The sequence below is a fragment of the Rhincodon typus genome, chromosome 19, assembly GCF_021869965.1.
Source record: "Rhincodon typus isolate 14 chromosome 19, sRhiTyp1.1, whole genome shotgun sequence".
In the NCBI taxonomy this organism is placed as follows: domain Eukaryota; kingdom Metazoa; phylum Chordata; class Chondrichthyes; order Orectolobiformes; family Rhincodontidae; genus Rhincodon; species Rhincodon typus.
This window is the reverse complement of record NC_063350.1, coordinates 523,132-548,638: the sequence shown is the minus strand read 5'-3', so window position 1 is coordinate 548,638 and position 25,507 is coordinate 523,132. Positions and strand designations below refer to the sequence as shown.

The 25,507-nt window shown below is 44.1% G+C and overlaps 1 protein-coding gene across 1 annotated transcript in view; it reads right to left on the bottom strand.

The window, feature by feature from the left end:
• LOC109920094 (short transient receptor potential channel 4-associated protein) overlaps window positions 1-25,507 on the bottom strand; it is a 119,270-nt gene that overhangs the window by 13,818 nt on the left and 79,945 nt on the right. The window contains exons 13-18 of the mRNA XM_048608494.1: window positions 24,561-24,662; window positions 22,782-22,865; window positions 21,816-21,906; window positions 17,500-17,640; window positions 14,438-14,549; window positions 13,619-13,731 (exon numbers count right to left, since the gene is read on the bottom strand). Of these exons, the coding sequence (XP_048464451.1) occupies window positions 13,619-13,731; window positions 14,438-14,549; window positions 17,500-17,640; window positions 21,816-21,906; window positions 22,782-22,865; window positions 24,561-24,662 (643 nt within the window). The remainder of the gene's footprint in view (window positions 1-13,618; window positions 13,732-14,437; window positions 14,550-17,499; window positions 17,641-21,815; window positions 21,907-22,781; window positions 22,866-24,560; window positions 24,663-25,507) is intronic.

Here is a 25,507-nt window from a genome sequence, read left to right as displayed (position 1 = left end):
TTACTGAAATCCATATACACCACATCAACCGCTTTACCCTCATCCACAATAGCATGAATTATATTACACTACACAAAACAAAAGCTGTAAAATTCAGCTGCAGACTACACCCTGACATGATGGCCTTAACTAATTCAGTGGCGGGAGTCATGAGAGTGAGAGCCAGGGCAGCGCCAGGAAGGTAAGGTTTCGGTATAAGAACCTGCCTCGTGAATAGGCAGAGTGAAGGCCGAGCAGGAGAAAATGCAGACATGGGGACTGCTGGTAAATGAACTAATATAGTCAGGCAAGGGCTAAACCCGAAACACTAGACGTGTAGTGTCTCCCACCCATGCTCTTCCTCTAACCAAAAAAAGAGACTGTGTGGAGGATTGGTAAGGTGAGCTATTTTGTTTTTCTTTCTCTTTAGGCAATCTAGAGCAGAGGGGATGGAAGCTAGGGCAGTTGCATGCTCCTCTTGTAGGATGTGGGAGGTAAGAGTCACAACTAGTGTCCCTGCTGACTTCACCCGCGAAAAGTGCGCCCAACTCCAGCTCCTCACAGGGAACTGGAACTGGAGCTGGATGAACCCCGGATCATTCAGGAGGCAGTCACCCAAGTTACAGGATAAAAGGTAGCTGGGTGACCGTCAGAAGAGGGAAAGGGAATAGGCGGATAATGCAGGGATCGCCTGTGGCCATTCCCCTCAATAATAAGTATACCACTTTGGATACTGTTGGGGCGGCCAGGTCTCTGGCATTGAGCCTGGCTCTGTGGCTCAGATGGGAAGGGTGGAGAATAGGAGCGTGATAGTGATAGAAGATTCAATGGTTGGGGAACAGAGAGGAGATTCTGTAGTTGCAAACGAGACTCCCTGATGGTATGTTGCCTCCCAGGTGCCAGGGTTAGGCATGTCCTAGATCGAGTCTACAGGATTCTTAAGGGGGAGGGTGAGCAGCCAGAAGTTGTGGGACACATTGGTACCAATGACACAGTTACAAAAAGGGATGAGGATCTGAAAAATGAATATAGGGAGTTAGGTCGGAAGCTAAAAGGCAGGATGAGCAGAGTAGTAATCTCAGGATAATCACTGGCTACTGAGGCTAGGAATATAGAGCGAGTGCAGCTGAATACGTGGCTACAGAGCTGGTGTAGGAGGGAGGGCTTCAGATAAGTGGATCATTGGGATATCTTCTGGGGAAGGTGGGACCTGTACAAGAAGGGCGGGTTGCACCTGAACTGGAGGGGCACCAATATCCTGGCGGGAGGGTTTAAACTAGTTTGGCAGGGGGATGGGAACCGGAGCTACACAGAGGATGGAGTAGCTGGTGTACAGACAGATAGAGAGTCTGTGAAGAAGGACAGACAGTTGGTAGGGCAAAGTTGCAGTCAGTGTGACGGGTTGAAGCGTATCTCTTTTAACGCAAGTAGTGTCAGGAATAAGCGTGATGAACATAGAGCATGGATCAGTACTTGGAGAGACGATGTTGCGGCCATTACGGAGACTTGGATATCACAGGGTCAGGAATGGTAGTTGGATGTTCTGGGGTTTAGATGTTTCAAAAGAAATAGGGAGGGAGGTAAAAGAGGTGGGTGAGTGGCATTGCTAATCAGGGATGGTATCACAGCTGCAGAAAGGGAGGTAGTGGAGGAGGGTTTCTCCACTGAGTCAGTATGGGTGGAAGTCAGAAACAGGAAAGGAGCAGTCACTTTATTGGGAGTTTTCTGTAGACCCTCCCAATAGCAACAGAGACACTGAGGAACAAATTGGGAGGTAGATTTTGGAAAGGTGCCAAAGTAATAGGGTTGTTGTCATGGGTGACTTCAACTTCCCTAAGATCGACTGGAACCTCCTAAGTGCAAATAGTTTGGATAGAGCAGATTTTGTCAGGTGTGTCCAGGAAGGATTTCTGACTCAGTATGTAGATAGGCCAACTACAGAGGAGGTCATATTGGAGTTGGTGCTTGGCAACGAACCAGGTCAGGTGTCAGATCTCTTGGTGAGAAAGCATTTCGGTGATAGCGATCACAACTCCCTGACCTTTACAATAGTCATGTAGAGGGACAGGAGCAGACGGTATGGGCAAGTATTTAATTGGGGATGGGGAATTACAATGCTAATAGGCAGGAACTGCGGAGCATTAATTGGGATCAGATGTTCTCAGGGATATGCATGACAGAAACTTGGAGGTTGTTAGAGGAGCACTTGCTATGAGTGGATAGGTTTCTCCCACTGAGGTAGGGAAGGGATGGTAAGGTGAAGGAACCTTGGATGACAAGACATGTGGAACATCTCGTCAAGAGGAAGGAGGAAGCAAGGATCGGACAGGGCTCCAGAGGGTTACAAGGTAGCCAGGGAGGAACTGAAAAATAGACTGAGGAAAGCTAGAAGGAAGGGGCATGAAAAAGCATCCGGAGGTAGGATTAATTGAACGCCTTGGCGTTTTTTACTTATGTGAGGAACAAGGGATGGCCAGAGCGAGGGTAGAGCCAATCAGGGATAGTGGAGAGAACTTGTGCGCGGAGTCAGAAGAGGTAGGGGAGTTCCTTAATGAATACTTTGCTTCAGTATTCACCAGTGAGAGGGACCTTGTGGTTTGTGAGGACAGCGTGAAACAGGCAGATATGCTCGAACAGGTTGATGTTAGGAAGGAGGACATACTGGAAAATTTGAAAAACATGAGAATAGATAAGTCCCCTGGGCCAGATGGGATGTACCCAAAGTTGCTACAGGAAGCGAGGGAAGAGACTGCTGCCCTTTTGGTAATGATCTTTGTATCCTCACTGTCCACTGGAGTAGTACCAGATGACTGGAGGGTGGCAGATGTTATTCCCTTGTTCAAGAAAGGGAATAGGGATAATCCTGGGAATTACAGACCAGTCAGTCATTCTTCTGTGGTGGGCAAATTACTGGAGAGGATTCACAGAGATAGTATCTTTGATTATTTGGAAAAGCATAGTTTGATTAGAAATAGTCAGCACGGCGTTGAGGGGGGGTAGTTCATGCCCTCACAAGCCTTACTGAATTCTTTGAGAATGTGACTAAACACATTGATGAAGATAGAGCACTGGATGTGGTGTATATTAATTTAAGCAAGGCATTTGATAAGGTTCACCATGGTAGGCTCATTCAGAAAGTAAGGAGGCATGGGATTCAGGGAAATTTGGCTGTCTGGATACAGACTTGACTGTCCAATAGAAGACAGAGGATGGTAGTAGATGGAAAGTATTCAGCCTGGCGTTTGGTGACCAGGGTGTTCCGCAGGGATCTGCTCTGGGACCTCTGGTCTTTGCGATCTTTATAAATGACTTTGATGAGGAAGGGTGGGTTAATAAGTTTGCCAATGACACGAAGGTTGGTGGAGTTGTAGACAGCATGGAGGGTTGTTGTAGGTTGAAATGGGACACTGACAGGATGCAGAGCTGGGCAAAGAAGTGGCAGATGGAATTCAAACCAGAAAAGTGTGAAGTGATTCATTTTGGAAGGTCAAATTTGAATGCAGAATACAGGGTTAATGGCAGGATTCTCGGCAGTGTGGAGGAACAGAGGGATCTTGGGATCCACGTCCTTAGATCCCTCAAAGTTGCCACCCAAGTTGATAAGGTCTTAAGAAGGGATAGAGTGTTTTGGCTTTCATTGGCAGGGGAATTGAGTTTAAGAACCGTGAGGTTATGCTGCAGCTCTATAAATCCCTGGTTAGACCACACTTGGAATATTGTATCTAGGTCTGGTCACCTCATTATAGGAAAAATGTGGGAGCTTGAGAGGTGCAGAGGGGATTTACCAGGATGCTGCCTGGAATGGAGAGCAGGTCTTATGAGGAAAGGTTGAGGGAGCTAGGGCTTTTCTCATTGGATCGAAGAAGGATGAGAGGTGACTTGATAGAGGTGTACAAGATGATGAGAGGCATAGATAGAGTGAAAAGCCAGAGACTTTTTCCCAGGGCAGAAATGACTATTACGAGGGGGCATAATTTTAAGGTGATTGGAGGAAGGTATAGGGGAGATGTCAGAGGTAGATTCTTCACACAGAGTGGTGGGCGTGTGGAATGCACTGCCAGCAGTGGTAGTGGAGTCAGATACATTAGGGACATTTCAGTGACTCTTGGATAGGCACATGGATGATAGTAAAATGAAGGGTATGCAGGTTAGTTTGATCTTAGAGTAGGATAACAGGTCAGCACAACATCGTGGGCCGAAGGACCTGTACTGCGCTACGTTCTAACTCTGGCACCCAGCCGGCAACACAGCCTCAAGGTATCACACACTCAGAATGCCTATCACGACTAGACTCCCATTTCCTCCACCTACTTGAATGGCTCTCTATACCACGATTCTGTGGTCAATTCATTTATCCTTCCTACAGTTGCTATTCTTGTCCACACATCTTTAAAGAACTTCAACTTTTGGACAAGTGCAATGACCAAGACTCCTCGAACACTACCTACTCCCCCATACCTGTCTTACTTATAGTCACACCCTCCTGTCCCTGATTATGGGCCAAATTTGAATTACCTCATCTGAGAGACACAACTGCCTCCTGTAGCCAAGTGTCCAGTTAACTTCCCCTTACCTGACATGACAACGTCCGCAGCTTGGACTTCAGTTCCTCAACTGAGATCCGAAGTTGCACTTTCCACAAGCTGCAACAGCAACATATCAGCCATCATGCAATCAGTATTGCTTTATCTCTTCAAAATTACAGTTTTACATAAAAAAAACTGTAGGGGTAGGCAATGGCCTTGTGGTATTATCGCTAGACTATTAATCAAGAAGCCCAGCTAACGTCTTGAGGACCTGGCTTCGAAGCCCATCACGGCAGATGGTGGAATTCGCTAATTAGAGAGAGAGAATCTGGAATTAAGAATCTACTGATCACCTTAAATCATTGCTGATTGTCAGAAAAACCCATCTGGTTCACTAATGTCCTTCAGGGAAGGAAATCTGTCACCCTCACTTGATCTGGCCTACATGTGACTCCACAGCAATGTGGTTAACTCTCAACTGCCCTCTGAAATGACCTAGCAAGCCACTCAGCTGTACAAATCGCTAGAGTCTCAAAGAAATGAAACTAGACAGATCACCTGGCATCGACCTAGGCACTGGAAAAGACAAGAACAGAAACAGCCCTGTAGACCCTGCACAGTCCTCCTCACTAACATCTGGGAGAGCTGTCTCACAGACTAGTTAAGTAACAGCCCAACATAGTTGTATGCTCAGAATCATACCTTACAGACAATGTCTCAGGCACCACCATCACTGGATATGTCCTGTCCCACTGGCAGGACAGTCCCAGCAGAGGTGGCTCCACAGTCGGGAGGGCGTTGTTCTGGGAGTCCTCAACATTGACTCTGGACCCCATGAAGTCTCATGGCATCAGGTTAAACATGGACAAGGAAACCACCTGCTGATTATCACATAACATCCTCCCTCAGCTGATGAATCAGTACTCCTCAATGTTGAGCAACACTTAGACGAAACACTGAGGATGGTAAGGGCGCAAAATGTACTCTGGGTAGGGGAGTTTCAAGGTCCACCACCAAGAGTGGCTCGGCAGCAGTACTACTGATCGAGCTGGTCGGGTCCTAAAGGACATAGCTGCTAGACTGGGTCTGCAGCAGGTGGTGAGGGAACCAAGAGGGAAAAACATACTTGACCTCATCCTCACGAAATCGGCCAGCTGCAGATGCACCTGTCCATGACAGTATCGGTAAGAGTGACCAACGCACAGTCCTTGTGGAGACGAAATCCCGCCTTTACATTGAGAACAACTTTCATCACGTTGTGTGGCACGATCACCGTGCTAAATGGGACAGACTTTGAACAGAACTAGCAACTTAAGACTGGGCATCCATGAGGTGCTATGAACCATGAACAGCAGCAGAATTGTGCTCCAGCACAATCTGTAACCCCATGGCCCAGCATATCCCCCACTCAACCATTACCATCAAGCCAGGGGATCAACCCGAGTTCAATGGAGTACAGGAGGGTATGCCAGGAGCAGCACCAGGCATACCTGAAGATGAGGTATCAACCTGGTAAAGCCACCAAACAGCGAAAACAGCAAGTGATAGACAGAGCTAAACGATCCCACAACCAATATTAAGCTTTGCAGTCTTGCCACATCCAGTCGCGAATGGTGGTGGACAATTATACAACTCACTAGAGGTGGTGGCTCCACAAATATCCCCATCCTAAATGATGGGAGAGCCCAGCACATCAGTGCAAAGGATGAGGCTGAAGTATTCGCAGCAATCTTCAGCCAGAAGTGCCAAGTGGCTAATCCAACTCCACCTCCTCCAGTGGTCCCCAGCATTACAGATACCAGTCTTCAGCCAATTCGATTCACTCCACATGATTTCAAGAAACAACTGGAGACACTGGATACTGCAAAGGTGTGGCCCTGACAACATTCCAGCAATAGTACTGAAGACTTGTGCTCCAGAACTTGCCGCTCCCCTAGCCAAGCTGTTCCAGTACAGTTACAACAGTGGCATCTACCCAACAATGTGGAAAATTGCCCAAGTATGTCCTGTACACAAAGAGCACGACAAATCCAATCCAGCCAATTACCGCCCCATCAGTCTCCTCTCGATCATCAGTAAAGTGACGGAAGGTGTCATCAACAGTGCTATCAAGCAGCACCTGCTCAGCAATAACCTGCTCAGTGACGCCCAGTTTGGGTTCTGCCAGGGCCACTCAGCTCCTGACCTCATTACAGCCTTGGTTCAACACATGGACAAAAGAGTTGAATTCCAGAGGTGAGGTGAGAGTGACAGCCCTTGATATCAAGGCTGCATTCGACTGAGTGTGGCATCAAGGAGCCCTAGCAAAACTGGAATCAATGGGTATCAGGGGGCAAACTCTCCGATAGTTGGAGTTATACCTGACACATAGGAAGATGGTCATAGTTGTTGGAGTTCAGCCATCTCAGCTCCAGGACATCTCTGCAGGAGTTCCTCAGGGTAGTATCCTCGGCCCAACCATCTTCAGCTGCCTCAACAATGACCTTCTCTCCATCATAAGGTCAGAAGTGGGAATGTTTGCCGATGATTGCACAATGTTCAGCATCGTTCGTGACTCCTTAGATACTGAAGTAATCCATATTCCAATGCAACAAAATCTGGACAATATCCAGGCTTGGGCTGACCAGTGGCAAGTGACATTCACGCCACACAAATGCCAGGCTATGGTCGTCAATAAGAGACAATCTAACCATCACACCTTGACATTCAATGGTGTTACCATCACTGAATCTCCCACTATCAACATCCTGGGGATTATAACTGACCAGAAACCGAACTGGATTCACCATATAAACACAATGGCTGCAACAGCAGGCCAGAAGCTAGGTATACTGTGGCGAGTAACTCACTTCCTGAAAACCTGTCAACAATCCACAAGGCACAAGTCAGGAGTGTGATGGAATACTCCCCACTCCCTACTTCACTGTCACTGGGTCAAAATCGTGGAATTCCCTCCCCTAATAGCATTGAGTCAACCCACAGCAGGAGGACTGCAGCGGTTCAAGAAGGCAGCTCACCACCACCCTCTCAAATCAACTAGGGATGGGTAAGAAGTATTGGCCAGCCAGCAACACCCACATCCCACAAATGAATAGAAAAACATCAGTATAAATCTTATACTTAAAATATTTTTGAGAGAAGAACAGACTAAACACAAATTGCAGTCCTTCCCTTTTCATTTAAAGACTAGAAATATTCACCAATCAGCTGCTTTCTCTGCAGTCATGTCACTGTGGTTGATGCCACTCCACCGCTGGTGTCTCTGCAGGTAGGGCTCTCGATCTGTGTGTTTTAATTCCCCATCCTGCCTAGCTCACGGCTTGCTCTTGAGCCTATTTCTCACAGCAAACCTCATATCCCCTTTGCACGGAGTTCCAACTTTGAACCGAATTATCAGCTATAGGTACTATGTTAAACTTGAACCCAGATCTTCTGGCCAAGAAGCAGGGACACTACCATTGTCACAAGACTCCCTCCTTCCTTTCTTACATGGAAATGCTCAGTCACTTCTCAGCTACAGTGATCAGCATCTCAGTTAGACAAGGGATTGAAGTGTTTGAATGGGAATGCCACTATCATGCAACAGCCTCTCTTAATTAAGCTATTTTAGCTTAAAGGTTGCTATCTGATAACCTCTAAAACTAAGCTTGGAAAGGCTAATACTCACTCAGCCTCTGATCCCCTCAGATGAAGTCTGTACTCACACTGACGATGCTGTTTAATCTACCCAACAATTTGCAAATTGCCCAGTTATGTTCTATTTATAAAAAGCAGGATAAATGCAACCCAGCCAATTACGGAACAAAAACAAAGTTGCTGGAAGAGCTCAGCAGGTCTGGCAGCATCTGCAAAGGAAAAAAACACAGAGCTAACGTTTCGGGTCCGGTGACCCTGCCTCAGAACCCAGTTATAGCATCAGTTCTGAGCAAAGGTCAACGGACCCAAAACGTTAACCCTGATTTTCTTCTTCGCAGATGCCGCCAGATGGGCTGAGCTTTTCCAGCAACTTTGTTTTTGTCACCAGTGCTTAGTTTGGGTTCCAGCTAAGCTACTCAGTTCCTGACCTAATTACAGCTTTGGTAAAAATATGGACAAAGACAGCTGAACTCCAGAGGGATCGTGAAAATTACTGACCTTGATATCAAGGCAGTATTCAAATGAGTATTGCATAAGCCCTAGCAAAACCAGAGTCAATGGAAATTAGGGTGAAAACACTCCACTGGTTGGATTTGCACCCAACACAGTGGAAGATTTTGGAGTAGATTTGTAGCTCGAGTTGTGGGTGCCGAGCTGGTTTCTTGTTTCGCAGACATTTCGTTACCATGCTGGGTAACATCCTCAGTGCAGCCTCTGATGAAACGGTGTGTTTTCCTGCCTGGTTTTTGAACTCTGGGGTCTGTTGAGATGGATTGCCTCATTTCCGGTTTTCCTTTGTAGTGGCATGTACGTGGGGTAGAGTTCAATATGTTTATTAATAGCATGCTTCATGGAGTGCCAGGCTTCTAGGAACTCTCGTGCCTGTCTCTGCCTAGCTTGTCCCAGTAGAAATGATGGTTATCCTTGTCCATGTGGATTGAGATGAGTGAGTACTGGTCGTATCTTTTTGTAGCCAGTTGGTGTTCATGTACTCTTGTTGTTAGTTTCCTTCCTGTTTGTTTGTCCGACATAGTGTTTCTCACAGTCACTGCGGGGGATCTTGTAGATGACATTGGTCCTGTCCATGGCGGGGAATGGGTCTTTAGTTCAGCTGAGCAGTTGTTGTAGGGTTGAAGTGGGCTTGTGTGCCACTCTGATGCCCAGCAGTCGTAGGAGTCTTGTGGTGAGTTCGGACACGTTCCTGACGTAGGGTAGTGTGACGAGTGTGTCGGGGTATGTAGTATCTTTCTGATGTTGTTCATGTAGGCATCTTCTGACCCAGTTTTTTGGACATCCATTATCCTTGAAAACCTGGAAGAGGAATTTTGGCGCATAATTTCTATTGTTTTCCAGGAATAATGTTTTTTGGCACATAATTACAACAGAAAAATTATGCGCCAAAAAAACATTATTCCTGGAAGCTACCAATCAATACTGGACAACTGACATGGAATGAGCCATCAACATCAGCCGACAGCCCACAAGAGCCAAGAAAAGACAGACCCTGCAAGACAAGCTAACCACACTTACCCACAAAAATGACAACAACAGAACAGACACATGGATAAGGAACCTCTCCGACAGAAAACTGACAGACACGGAAAAAGCTGTTCTCACCCGAGGACTGAACTACAACTACAGGGACGCCAACAAAACGGAATTCCTAGCCACACTAAAGACCAACAATATCAACGAAGAAACACAACAAACGATAAGACAGACAGTAATCCCGACACTAACCAGAAGGAGCGAACTCAACACCCTCAACACACGGGAAAGACAGGCCCTGGAAGGATTAAAGAAGGACAAGACCATCACAATACTACCCGCAGACAAAGGGCGCATGACAAGTAATACTGAATAAAAGGGACTACATCTCCAAGGTACAAGCACTGCTAACCGACGAGAACACATACCGGCCAGTACAAACTAAACCAACACCGCAACTAGGCAACAAAATCCTCTACACGTTAAAGACTTGAACAGGACAGATCAACAAAGCAGACTTCTCAAGAACAAAACCCGAAGAAGGAACCAACACACCCCGATTCTACGGCCTCCCTAAAGTGCACAAGCCGGAAGTACCCCTCAGACCAATAGTCTCCCTACCAGGCACTTCATCACACAGATTAGCCAAGGAACTACAAAGGAGACTCAGGCACCTAGTCACAAGTCACCCCACTCTATCCACTCAGGCCAAGAATTCCTCAACTCCATCAAAGACATTAGGACTGAAGACAAAGAGACCATGATATCATTTGATGTCACTGCCCTATTCACATCACAGACATACCACCAGCAAGGGAAACAATGACAACACTACTGGAACAAGAGCATGACCCCAGTGAAACCATCCAAGGACAACATGCTCAAACTATTGGACCTATGCCTCACCACCCATTCCACTTTCAACGGCCAAACATACGAGCAAATCAACGGGACACCCAGGGGATCACCATCTCCAGACTCATAGCAGAAGCAGTGATGCAAAGACTAGAAAGGACGGCCCTCCCGCAAATCCAACCAAAACTATGGATACGCTACGTGGACGACACCTTCGTCATCGTTAAATGGACCAAATTAGAGGAGACACACAAACTTATAAACAACACCCTCACTGGAATAAGATTCAGAGGGGAGAAGAACAAACAGCTCCCATTCCTGGACGTCATGGTAGAGCGCAAGACAAATGGGGAACTCCAAATGAAAGTACATCGAAAAGCCACACACACAGATCAGGTACTGAACTTCAACATAACCATCCCAGCACACACAAACGAAGCTGCGTGCAACACTATTTAAAAGGGCAACAACACACTGCAGCAACATGGAACTATGCCAAGAGGAAGAAGAATTCCTCTTCCAGGTTTTCAAGGATAATGGATGTCCAAAAAACTGGGTCAGAAGATGCCTACACAAACAACATCAGAAAGATACTACACGCCCCAACACACTCATCACACTACCCTACATCAGGAACACATCAGAACTCACCACAAGACTCCTACGGCCACTGGGCATCAGAGTGGCACACAAGCCCACATCAACCCTACGACAACTGCTCACCCGAACTAAAGACCCACTCCCCGCCATGGACAGGACCAATGTCATCTACAAGATCCCCCGCAGTGACTGCGAGAAACACTACATCGGACAAACAGGAAGGAAACTAACAACAAGAGTACATGAATACCTACTGGCTACAAAAAGACACGACTAGTACTCACTCATCTCAATCCACATGGACAAGGAGAACCATCATTTCTACTGGGACAACATCAAAATCCTGGGACAAGCAAAGCAGAGACAGGCACGAGAATTCCTAGAAGCCTGGCCCTCCACAAAGCATGCTATTAATAAACACATTGAACTCGACCCCATATACATTCCACTACGAAGGAAAACCGGAAGGGAGGCAATCCATCTCAACGGACCCCAGAGTTTAAAAACCAGGTGGGAAAACACACCGACGCTTCATCGGAGGCTGCACTGAGGATGTTACCCAGCACGGTAATGAAACATCAACGAAACATCTGCGAAACAAGAAACCAGTTCGGCGAGCCAACCAACCTCAACAGCGGTAGATATTTGTAGTTGTTGAATCAGTTAACTCAGCACCGAAAGAACAAAGAGTTCCTCAGGATAGTGTCCCAGGCCTAACCATCTTCAGCTGCTTCATCTCCTACGTTCCCTCCATCACAAGACTAGAAGGGGGTGGTGTTTGCTGATTGCACAACATCCAGCACCAGTCATGACTCCTCAGATACTGAAGCAGTTCATGCTCAAATGCAGTAAGAGCTGGACAATATCAAGTTTTGAGCAGACAAGTGCCAGACAATGATAATCTCTGACATGACATTAAATAGTGTTACTATTGTTAAATTCTCCACTATCAACATCCTGGGGGTTACCATTGATCAGAAACTAAACTGGACAATCCACACAAATATGGGACTACAATAATAGGTCAGAGGATAGGAATTTTACAATAAGCAACTCATGCACTGACTCCCCAAAAGACTGTCCACCATCTTCAAGATACAAGTCTTCAGGGCTGTGGCAAAATGCTCTCCACTTGCCTGGATGAGCACAGGTCCAACAATGCAATAAGCTTGACACCATCCAGGACAAAGCAACCCATTGATCAACACCTCATTTAGCACCTTTAATAGTCACTTCCTTCACCACTAATGCACAGTGCCAATACTGTGCACCATTCAAAAGATGCATTGCTTTAACACATCAAGGCTTCTTCAACAGTACCTTTGATTCCTATGACATCTACTACCTAGAAGGCAAGGGCATCAGATGCATGCACCACCACTGTCGGTCCTCCTCCAAGCCATCCAACAACCTAACCTAGAACTATAATTGGCATTCTTATGTTGTTGCTGGGTCAAAATCCTCTCATGCTCCCTTTCTAACAGCATTGTGGATGTGCCTACATACCCAGGATAGCAGCCATTCAAACAGACAGCCTGCCAGTATTTTCTCAAGGGAACTTAGGGGTGGGCAATAAATACTAACCTAACCAGTGATTCCCCCACATCCCATGAATGAATGAATTAGAAAAAACCTAGTCCTCCAGATGTTGACACCACAGCCTCAAGTTCACAAATAAAACTCTACAAATGCCTAATCATATCTTCCCCTTAATATACAAAAGCCATACATCATTTTTAACAGTACATATCTGGAGGCTCCAGCAGCTGTTCAGTTTCAGAGAAGTAATGATGATAAACAATTTCACTGTCCTGACTGCTGCAAAACGTGGGCAATTACATGTTCAATCATTATTGTGCTATGTAGAGAGCTCCAATGAACCCATCTATAACATTACAAATGAGACCTGTTTCTATTCAAAGATGGTGGTATAACAGGTATTTTTTCCCCCATCCCCAGTGCTCGGGATTTTCTTCCTGGAGATAAGGGTATTTCCCTTCAAACTTAACAACATTATCAGGTAATTGTCCATTGTGGATTTGTTGCTCTGTGACACAGTCATAAATCATGATTTGAAATGCAGTTACAGGCTTACCATAACTCATGGAGTGCAATTGCTCCTAGCACTGGTAAGTATGTGTAGGGCACTTATCAAACTTAGATTTAAAATAATTCATCAGCTTTCAAGTTGGCTCCATTAAAAATATTCAAAACAATCCAAAAATTCAGACTGCATTCAGAGTGTAACTTTAAAAAAAGGAACATTACATCAACGAAAATGGAATGTAGACACATCCTCAACATTGAGGAAGGATAACTTGTGGATTTTTGAACCAATAGCAGGTAAATAGAGACAGGGGTCTTGGAAGGTGGGTTAAATCAGGAGGTTAGACGCTACGTCATACCTTAGTTTACTTCAAAAGACAAGTATAATTATCTGTAAACAACATGGTTTCAACATGTAGGAGAATTGGCAGAAGTAAAAATGTAAGCTTAGACAGAAAATAAATAATTCCTAAAAGATTTAATCTTACCTGGGTGAGTGTCTGTACTTGAATAATATTAATTAGCCGGAAAAGAAACGAGAGTCTGTTTTCCACACGGGAGATGTAGGACAGCAGGCAGCATTGGGAAATCACTTCTGCAACTAAGTAGAAAATAGTGCTTAGAATGATCAGAGGGTAACTGCATTCCCACACCTATCCCACAAAGATCAAGAGAAATTGCAAACCAGTCACCGTCACAAACGTCAGTTCATAGCTAATTCAGTAAGTTTAAATTTTTTGAGCAACATACATGATTGTAGTCCCACCAGATCAATGCAAACAACTAAACTGCAGGCCAAGACACCACAGGTCATTGAAATCAGAGTCACTCAAAAGATTTAGCAATCACCTAAGTTCCACCTTTTTATCACCTGCCACCTGCATTAAACTAGAGGATATTAGGATTTACATAATAAGATTATTCCAGTTTCGAGATAGCAAGTTCAAGAAGCCCACCAGGAAAATCTTAAGGATCATTAGTAATGGAGCAGAAGAGATGGGAAAAACTGGTTTGGGCTCTGTCGTCCAGCAGTCATGACTTGTGTGCAGTGGCACAAATGAGGAGCTTGACTCCCATTCACAGATTTCATTTGGTGCTTTGAAGATTCAAGGGCACTTATCACTCAAAAATATATTTTCTGCACGCTACATCTGAGATTGTGATATAGTGAGTGACCAAAATCCATGCCTGTAGATTTGTCAGCTGTTGAAAAATTTATACCATCATGTTTATTTTGAGGGAACAAACAAAATTCTCTCCTCCAATGTGGAATTACTTCCACTTCTCCATTGTTTGCATCGTTATACCTTTTACTGCATCTGTTTGACTCTCAAATCGGTCCAAGGACAACACAATGCAGCGAACCAGCATGTTGGAATCCACTAAAGAACTGTTGATCTGATTCAAAAATATCTGAAACTGAATAAGAAAGACGGCATTGTGATTTGCTGTAAGCTTTGATGAATGTTATTAAGTTCTGAAATGGATCATTTGGGAATAGATTAATATACAGTCATATAGGTGGTAAAATACAGGCTTCCTCTTCATTATGGAGGTTCAATCCCTCAACACCTCCATCACCCACTTGGATAGTTCAAACATCTGTTTCTGCCAAAACGGAGGCCTGAACAGTCACCAGTAACCGTCATCACCTCCATGTGGCTTAGCTTGTTGTCCCATTGAACAATTTCTCTTTCAACTTATTCTGTTTTCTCCAAATAAATGGTGTGGTCATACAGACATTCATGGGCCCTAGTTATATCTATCTTTTTGCTGACTTTGTGGAAAATTCCTTGTTCCAGTCCTACAGAAAACTAATGGCACAGAAACAGACCTTCAGCTCATCGCATCTGTGTGGCCAAAATAAAGCTAGTCATCCATTCTAATCTCACCTTCTAGCACCTAGTCCATGGCCTTGCAGGTTACTGCACTTCATTTCCAGATTCAGGTTGTTTTCAAATGAGTAGTGTGTTTCAGCCGCCATCAAACCAGGCAGCAAATTCCAGATACCAACCCATCCACTCTGAAAGTGTTCTCTCATGCCCCCTTCAATCCTTTACAATCACATTAAAACTGTGCACTCTGGCAACTGACTTCTCATTTAGAAAGACCCTGCATCCCCATCTCCTCTATTTAGGTCACAGAAGCAGAAAAACAGGAGTAGACTATTCAGCTTTTCAAGTTTGCTTCACCATTAAATACGATCCTGTTGATCATCCAACTCAGTACCTTCTTCTCCATAGGCTTTGATCCCTTTAGCCTTGAGAACAATATCTAACTCCTCCTTGAAACATTCAACATTTCGGCCTAAGTTGCTTTCATTGATAGAGAATTCCACAGGTTCACCACTCTGAGTGAAGAAGTTTCTTCTCATCTCAGTCTTACATGGCTGACCCCTGTGACCACTGGTTCCGGATACCCCAGTTGAGACCATCTTGCCCACATCTAGCTCTGTTAGAACTTTGTAGGTTTCTATGAGATCCCTCCTTATTCTTCCAAATTCTAGTCAATATAATCCTAACAGATCCAGTCTTACGTCATACGTCAGAACTGCCATCTGAGGTGTCAGTCTGTAAATCTTCATTGTACTCCCTCCTTAGCCAGAACATCCTTCCTCAGATAGGAGACCAAAATGGCACACAATGCTCCAGCTACAGTATCAGCAAAACTCTGTACAACTGCAACAAAACACCCTTACTACTGAATTGGATGTCTGTTGATTTTGTGCATCTAACCAGAATGGTAATGTCACAGAATTTGTAATCCAGAATCTTAGGCTAATGTTCTGGACTTGGCTCCAAATCTCACCACAGATGATGTTGAAAATTGAAGCAAAATGGCAACCATGTAACTAGTGACTGCCATAAAACCCTAGCTAGTTCTTTACTGAAGGAAATCTGCAATCATGACCAGGCCGACATGGGACTCCAGACCCACAGCAATGTGGTTGAACCGAAACTGCCCTTTGGGCAATTACAGACAAATTGTGGCCCGGTCAGCAGTACCCACGTCCCATGAACTAATACAAGAACAAATACTGTTTTAGTACCACTGCTCTTGTTGGAAAAATTAAGCCAATTTTGCATCCAATTCCCAACCTTCTCTCACCTTTATCTGGTCCATCTCTCTTCCCTTCTGTGACTTCTCCAGGTCTATTCTAGGGAAAGGCTGCCTATTCAAGTTTGTAAACAAACCCATGACTCCCACATTTACCCCCACTACCCTTCCTCACACCCTGCTTAAAGCCTTAATTCCATTCTGCAGTTTCTATCTTCCCATTAGATCAGTTCTGATGATGCCCTCTTCAAAAATGGTGTGTATCATATTTCTTTTCCCTCAATTGAGGATACCAGCCCAACAAATGTCTGCCCTCATCTCTTTCCTTGCCTCCCAGTACAACAAAAGGGCTCCTCTTGGCATCCACATTGATCATCCTTTGCCAATTCCACCAAATACATCTTCCACTCAACATCTCGTCACTCTATTATAGTAATTTCCCAAGCAAACACAGCTGTAACACTTGTCATTTCAAACCTAACCTCACATCTAAGGCCTCAAACACTCCTTTCAAGTGAAGCAGCATTTCACCTGTACTTTTTTCAAACTCATTGATTGTATTCACTGCTCACAATACAGCCTCCTTTTCAGCAAGGAGGCTTAATGCAGACTGTGATTGCTTTGGAACACCACTCAGTCTGTAAGAGTGATCCCAACCTTTGGGTCACTTGCCATTTCACCCGTGTCTTGTCTTCTGCTCACACCTTTGTCCTTCGGTCTGATACCTCGTTCCAGTGGAGTTAAATGCAAGCGGGAAGAACAGCACCCCATTTAGGCACTTACAGCCTTCTGGACTTAGACTTCAGACCATGATCTCTGCCTTTCATTGCTTCCCCCCAACGACCTCCTTCCATCCAGTCACTTTTGCACCCAACCCCCAGCCTTGCTGCTGATCCTGGGGATATTTGATAGCACCTATCAAAAAAATCTCTGAAATCAATCATTTGGCCTTCATGTGTCAAGAGCAATCAACCAATCCAAAAAAGGCAAGATTTTATTTTTTGTGCCTTCTAGTTTGTGCCTGGTGATACCTGGAGCGTGACAGTACTGGTTTGTATTGCCACAACTCTCTTATCCTTTCACAAACTTTTGAACACATTGCCGGAGTCCAGAGTTAGGACAAATGGTGGGGCACCATCTTCAGCTGGGGTTTCATTGATCATCCCAGCTTCATGATCATTTTTATTGATGGATGACATACAACCCACCTTCCAAAATCCTTATTTAAAAATACTTGCTAGACTAGTAAATGTACATTAGACAGAGGCTCATTTGATGATTAAGCTGTGCAGCTCACTATATCACAACTCACCTTCTCTTCTGTGTTTACATATTTATTAAACCTCTTGAAGGCATCAATGTTGAATTTCATCAGCTCACCCAAAAGGTCAAAGTAACTTTGCAATACATCCCTTGATTTACACTCACTGTCAATAATGCAGAAAAGAATGTGCTGCAAAAATAAACATATGAGATTTTAAATTCTTTGCAAGGCATTGACTTTCAATGGCCTTAATGGCAATTACACTGTTATTCTGAAACCGAGTCCTGAACATTTACCTACAAACATTCAAACATATAATCCCAAAGTTTTATTTCAGTTTTCAAGGAATTCATTTTTGGACTTTTATTGAATTTTAAAAATAAATTGATATTGGATTCTCTGGTTAGACACTGCCCTTTCACCTGTGGAATAGTTCTGATCAGCTGAACTTGAAATAATAATGGTCTCCTCCCAGTTTATTCATTGTTCGGACCTATCTCATGGGAACCATGGATGACAGCTTCATTCCTGCTCCAGTCGTACAGTGCATTACACAAATCAGCATCTCACTGCTGAGGCCACAAGGATGTGTAGTGAGAGTAGAATACTGGCTACAGGCCTGTTGAATTTGAGTGCAGGGGAGTAAAGCAGCAAGCTGGGAGCTTCACTGCGTACTTAATTTTGCAATTCTCAATCCAAGAGTGGCCAACTCTGGTATTACATGTCAAGTTAGGAAACTATTCTTTTCCACACTACATTAAGTAGAATTAAGCAACAATAAATGTTGACACATTCAAAAGATTTTAAAAAATGATACCTATTCATCCACTGGTTCTCTTCAGGTTTTTCTCCCCCTCAAAAGCAGCAGGCATTTTTCACATCCGACAGAGCTGTTTGGCCACCATTTGGCGGACGCTTACGCTACTGTAGGACAGGAGTGAGGACTTCAGTCTCTCTTTCTCCTGATGGTGTAGGAGGGTGCATCAACCAAGCGGCCACACTAACTCCCCTGCCCTGCAGTACATGGCAGCAAAACCCTCCTAACCCATACATATCCAGTGATACCACACCCTACTCGGCAACAAAAATAAAAACAAACTCCATAGCTCGAGCTATACGGGACGGTTTAAACGAGATTGGCAGGGGGTCGGGAACCGGATTTGTAATTCAGAGGATAAGGTATTCAGCCTTCCAACAGACACAACAGGGAGTGAGGTTGTTAATAAAGAAATGCGGTCGATGGAGCGTAATTGTGGACACGGAGATGGTTTGAGGTGTGTCTACTTCAGTGCTAGAAGTATCAGAAATAAGGCAGATGAACTTAGAGCATGGGTCAGGACTTGGAACTACGATGTTGCGGCCATTACAGAAACTTGGGTAACTCAGGGACAGGAATGGTTGTTGGAAGTTCCGGGATTCAGATGCTTTAAAAGAAATAGGGAGGGTGGAAAAAGAGGCGGCGGAGCAGTATTGCTAGTCAGGGCTAGTATAGCAGCTACTGAAAGGCAGTTCGACAATGATGTGTCTACACAGTCAGTTTGGGTTGAGGTCAGGAACAAGAAAGGAGCAGTCACTTTGTTGGGGTTTTTTTTATAGACCCCCTAAAACTTGCAGAGAAGTAGGGGAGCGGATTAGGAGGCAGATACTGGAAAGGTGCAGCAGTCACAGGGTTGTAGTCATGGGTGACTTCAACTTTCCAAATATTGATTGGAAACTTCTTAGTTGTAATAGTTGAGATGGAGCGGATTTTGTCCAGTGCGTTCAGGAAGAATTCCTGACACAGTATGTAGATAGACCAACATGAGGGAGAGGCCACTTTAGATTTGGTGCTTGGCAATGAACCGGGCCAAGTGTTAGACCTGTTGGTAGGAGAGCATTTTGGTAGTAGCGATTATAACTCTTACTTTTACAATAGTCATGGAAAAGGATGGGTACATACAGCAGGGTAAGGTTTATAATTGGGGGAAGGGTAATTACAATTCTGTTAGGCAAGAACTGGGTAACATAAGATGGGAACAGATGCTGTCAAAGAGCGCTATTGAAATGTGGAGATTGTTTAAGGAATGCATACTGCGTTTGCTCAACATGTTTGTCCCCAGCAGGCAGGGAAGATGTAGTCGAGTGAAGGAGCCTTGGTTCTCAAGAGAGGTCGAACGACTGGTTAAGAGGAAGAAGGACGCTTATGTAAGGTTTAGGAAACAAGGAACTGAAAAGGCTCTACAGGGATACAAGTTATCCAGGAAGGAGCTGAAGAAAGGGCTTAGGAGAGCAAAAAGGGGGCACAAGAAAACCTTGGCAGATAGGATCAAGAAAAACTCCAAGGGTTTTTACACATACGTGAGGAATAAGAGAATGACCAGAGAAAGGGTAGGGCCGATCAAGGATTGTAAAAGGGAATTTGTGCACGGAGCCTAAAGAGATAGGAGAAGTCCTTAATGAATACTTTTCTTCGGTATTCACAACTGAGAGGGACCTGGTTGTGGGGAGGACAGTGTGAAACAGGTCGGTAGGCTACAGGAGGTCGATGTTAGTAAGGAAGATGTGCTAGGAATTTTGAGGAACTTGAAGATAGATAAGTCCCCCGGGCCTGATGGGATTTATCAAAGGATTCTATGGGAAGCGAGGGAAGAGATTGCAGGCCTTTTGGCGATGATCTTTATGTCCTCACTGTCCACGGGTATAGTGCCGGAAGATTGGAGAGAGGCAAATGTCATTCCCTTGTTCAAAAAAGGGAATAGGGATAACCCCAGAAATTACAGACCAGTTAGTCTTACTTCAGTGGTGGGCAAATTATTGGAAAGGGTCCTGAGAGATAGGATTTATGCTCACTTGGAAAGGCACAGTTTGATTCATGATAGTCAGCGTGGATTTGAGAGGGGTAGATCATGCCTCACAAACCTTATTGAATTCTTTGAAGAGGTGGCCAAACACGTGGATGAAGGTAGAGCAGTGGATGTGGTATACGTGGATTTAAGTAAGGCGTTTGATAAGCATCCCCATGGTAGGCTCATGCAGAAGGTAAGGAGGCAAGGGATAGGGGGAAATGTGGCAGATTGGGTTCAGAATTGGCTGACACTTAGAAGACAAAAGGTAGTAGTGGACAGAAAATATTCAAGATGGTGCTCAGTTACGAGTGGTATACCACAAGGATCTGTTCTGGGTCCTCTTCTATTTGTGATTTTTGTAAGTGATTTGGATGAAGGAGTGGAAGGGTGGATTAGTAAGTTCGCGGACAATACAAAGGTGGGTTGCGCTGTGGACGGTGCGGAGGGCTGTTCGAGGTTACAAAGGGACATTGATAGGATGCAGAGCTGGGCTGAGAAGTGGCAGATGGAGTTTAACCCTGAAAAGTGTGAGGTGATTCATTTTGGAAGGACAAACTTGGAAGCAGAATACAGGGTTAATGGAAAGATTCTTGGCAGTGCGGAGGAGCAGAGGGATCTCTGGGATCATGACCACAGTTCCCTGAAAGCTGCCACCCAGGTGGATAGAGTTGTTAAGAAGGCGTATGGTGTGTTAGCTTTCATTAATAGAGGGATTGAGTTCAAGAGCCGTGAACTTATGCTCCAGCTATACAATAGCCTGGTTCGGCCACATCTGGAGTATTGTGTCCAGTTCTGGTCGCCTCATTACAGGAAAGATGTGGAAACGTTGGAAATGGTGCAGAGAAGATTTACCAGGGTGTTTCCTGGAATGGAGGGAAGGTTTCATGAGGAAAGGTTGAGTGCGCTAGGGCTTTTCTCTTTAAAAGAACGAAAGATGAGAGGTGACTTGATAGAGGTGTACAAAATGATCAGAGGTATAGATAGAGTGGACAGCCAGAGACTTTTTCCTAGGGTGGAAAGGGGACATAGTTTTAAAAAGTGAAGTGGAGATAGATACAGGGGAGACATCAGAGGTAGGTTCTTTACTCAGAGTGGTAGGGGCGTGGAATGCATTGCCAGAGAGGGTAGTGGAGTTGGCCTCATGAGGGGCATTTAAGCAGCTATTAGGTAGGCATATGTTTGATAGTATAAGGTAGGAGTGGAGGTTAGATAGACCTTAGGATTAGGGTAAAAGTTCGGCACAACTTCGTGGGCCGAAGGGCCTGTGCTGTGCTGTACTGTTCTTTGTTCTATGTTCTGTGAGCAAGAGGCAAATTTAAACATTTTCAGAGTGTAGACATGTAGAATTACTTTGAGATAAGGTGTAGAGCTGGATGAACACAGCAGGCCAAACAGCATCAGAGGAGCAGGAAAGCTGACGTTTCGGGCCTAGACCCTTCTTCAGAAAACGACCTCATTTTGCAAACTAAAATTCTCACTCTCCAGTAGGTGGCTGGCTTGACTATTTTGCCACTTAAACTTTGACGAACATAGCCTTACCTCCAGCAGGCCACGTTTCAAAAGAAACATCTGGTCAGCATAAGAAGTCACTCCTCGTAGAAAACTCTCAACTGCTCTTGCCTGCCAGAACCTGCCAGGAATGAGTATCAATTTTAACAATTCAGTTAGTTTAATCCCAAGCAATTGCCTGCTTCATCTTCCCAAAAGTGGATCATCTATTGGGTCTGGTTATGTAGGCAATATACATTCTGCTAGCACTGGCCCATCTAACCATGAATTAAGTGTGCACTTTACCACCAGTTCAACGTACTACAGAGTAAAAATTTGCATTTGTAACACACCGTCACCTCAGCCATAACAAAATAACTCTGCAATTGGAGGATCGAGGCCATCATGTTCACAGTCTGCACTTAAATACTGAAGTCAAAAACTCTCAGCTTTTACTAAGCTTCAGGACCTCATTTTCGATGCACATTCTACAACAAACACAATACAAATTTATCCTAAACTACGTGCTTGGCATGGACAGGAATCAGAGATTGGTATTTATTACTTATAGCAGTTGGCTCCACTCTCAGCAACTTATTTTCCATCAATCTATAGTCCTCCACCTGATGGTTATAGTCAGATGTAAACTACCTGCTTTTGAAGAGTTATTAAACATTAAAATATTTAATGTCACCCTGGAGAAACAGAACAGTTCAAAATTGAGGAGCTCTTGGTCTGGATATCCATCCAAGGATGATAAAAATGATGGAACCAGTTCTCATTGAGCCCCTTGGCCACTTAATAATCAGGGAGAGTCCCTTAAGACTAATTTCAAAACCAAACAAGACCAGAGACATAATTATAGACTCATCAATCCAATACCCATTAGTGGCAACACAAGAGAAGAGAGATGGCAAGAGATGTTCTATACGATCACTGGGAAATGGAAAGAGTCGTAAATTCACCAGCTTCTGAGAAAAAGATACTAGAGGTTTCGGGAGGTAACAGGAAACCTACCTGAAGGAGGATTCTGCAGGTTCTTTCTTCATCACTTGTAATAATCTTGTCAGAAGTCCTTTCTTCCCATCACAAATCAAGGTTCTATGAAAACAGAAAAACATGATTCTAACTCTTTGCTCACATAATTTCAGTTTAAAAATCAGAGCACACTGCTTCACACAGTTAGTGCTATTGAAGCTTTAAAGAGGGAGTCTTCCCACTGGTGATGACCTAGGGGTATTATCATTGGACTGCTAATCCAGAGACCCAGATAACATTCTGGGGCCCGGGTTCGAATCACACCATGGCATATGGTGGAATTTGAATTCAATAAATTTCTGGAATTAAGAGTCTAATGATGACTGTGAATCCATGGCCGATTGTCGGAAAAACCCATCTGGTTCACTAATGAACTTTAGGGAAGGAAACTGCCAACCTCACCTGGTCTGGCCTACATGTGACTCCAGACCCACAGCAATGTGGTGGACTCTCAACTGCCCTCTGGGCAATAAATGCTGCCTAGCCAGTGACACCCTCATCCCATTGACTAATAAGAAAAAACCTTCACATATGCAAGTAACATTCAGTTTATCTGTTGGGTGTTGCCTGGATGGTGCAGCCACAATACTGAGTAAATTGGGCAGTACATCCTGGGAAAGAACAGTTTTGGATACTTGGCTGATTTAATTTATTCATTCACTGGACATAGACTACCATTTAATACTGCCAGAAGGTGACCAATTAGTTAACCTGGATCAGTTAATTTTACAAACAGGCTTTCCATTATTGTATCAAATGCTGTAGGTATTTTTAATAAACCAGCTCAGATATTTTATGACAATCTGGAGCAGGTGGTCTCGAACCTGGGCATTCTGGTTCAAAAGGTAGGGACAATATCGCTGTAAAAGAGCACTTCAAATGCCACAAAGTTAGAAATATGGAGTGAAGTACTCATTCCTGCATCCAGAGTTTAGATTTTCCAACTGCATCTTCCATTTATTATTTTATGACTTCACAGAATGTCACAAAACAGTAAGTTTATGGAGAATTGGACCTGCTTCAAAAATGAGAGACACCAGGCTGAAAACCCAGGGAATTGCAGACTTTTTTGTGGCTAACACAGTAACTGACCATATAGTCCAATGGCAAACATACACAGGTGACCAAGACCAACTACGCTGCAAATTCTTATCTGCTTCCACACCATCTTGATACTATTCTCCCATTTCCAGCAACCTCCCCACACCAGTCAAAACTGTCCTCTCCAATGAGATGTAGGCCAAGTAGACTATGATCATAAATAAAATCCAGTTTAGACTGATGGCAGCAGGTACCATTCATGCCAGATACAGAGGTAATAACGACTACCTTGAGAAAGAAAAAACCCTCCTCCTCATGCGTTCTTGCCACAGTCATTGCCAAACCATGAAAATCCAAAGTTGGGGAGAGAGAATATTCGAAGGTGATGCTGAAATGAACTAACCATACCAAGGCCAGTATTTTGACAAGTGGCTCACCTCCTGACTGCAGATCATCAACCACTGCTGTTACAAGATTCAACGGAAGAGTTTAAAAAAGCACCTGTCACTTGGCTAGATAGTGAAGCCATTATCCTCAGTAAGCTAGATACTCTCCTAAACCGGGCAGTTTGCCTAACTAGTTTTTAATCAAACTGCATTTTAATTTAGAATCAGAGTATATTGCTCGACAGAATTTAAGTTATGACAGAATTAATGGACGCGTATTTCTACTTTAAGCATTGTAATGGCCCATCGTTACATGTATAAGTGTACTTACCTGTCAGTGTTAACAACTGCTTCCACCTCAGGAATGTTAGCTTTGAGTGAGATTGCAGCAAGTTCATTCAGTTCCTGGCTGTTCAATAATAGATACCTATTCCTGAAAACCCAAAACAAGAGTGGTCATATAAAAGGGGAAAACATCAGTCAAATCCACTTGGAAGTTTTACTGTATAGTCTATTAGAAGGCATGAAAGGTGCTAGTGATTGGACACAGATCCAAAGGCTAGCAATTCAGGTTATACCACACAGAAATTTGAGTGAAAATAATATTCAGACAGAAGAAATCAAAAGCATTCAGTGCAAGACCAGCAAAGAGCACAGCGAGTTGATAACTACAAAAAAGTGATAGACATACTTCCGCGGGTATAGTTGTTAAAGTAAAACTAAAAACAGAGAATGGGGTAAACACACACCAACCTCCAGAGCACGATAAGTAGTTGAAGAATATGCAATAATTTAAAATTGTTTACAAGCATCATTTTCTACTATTCCATAACATTGAAAAACCCCTGGTAACGTAAAGCCTGTAACTTTACGAGCAATGAATTTTCACGCCATGTTATCAGGACGTAGTGAGAAACACCTATTACTAATGAAATCACAATCTATACTGAGGAATGATGCAACTGACACATTTACAGTGGCAGATTCCTGCAGGTTTTCACAATCCACTTGGCTGGTTTGAAAACTGGAGCCACACATCCGTTGTGGTATTAGAGTTTCAAAAGTTACCACAGAGGTACAAATGATGATAAAGAAGAAAGTGCGCTCATGACCAATATCAGGTAGAAAATAGAACCAATATAGATGAACATAGATGGCAATGAAAAGCAGATAAGAGAAATAAAGAGGGAGTATGATAAAAGACTGGCAGCCAACATAAAGAACCCCAAAATCTTCTATAGACATTTAAACAGAAAGTGGGGTAAAAGTACAATTAGG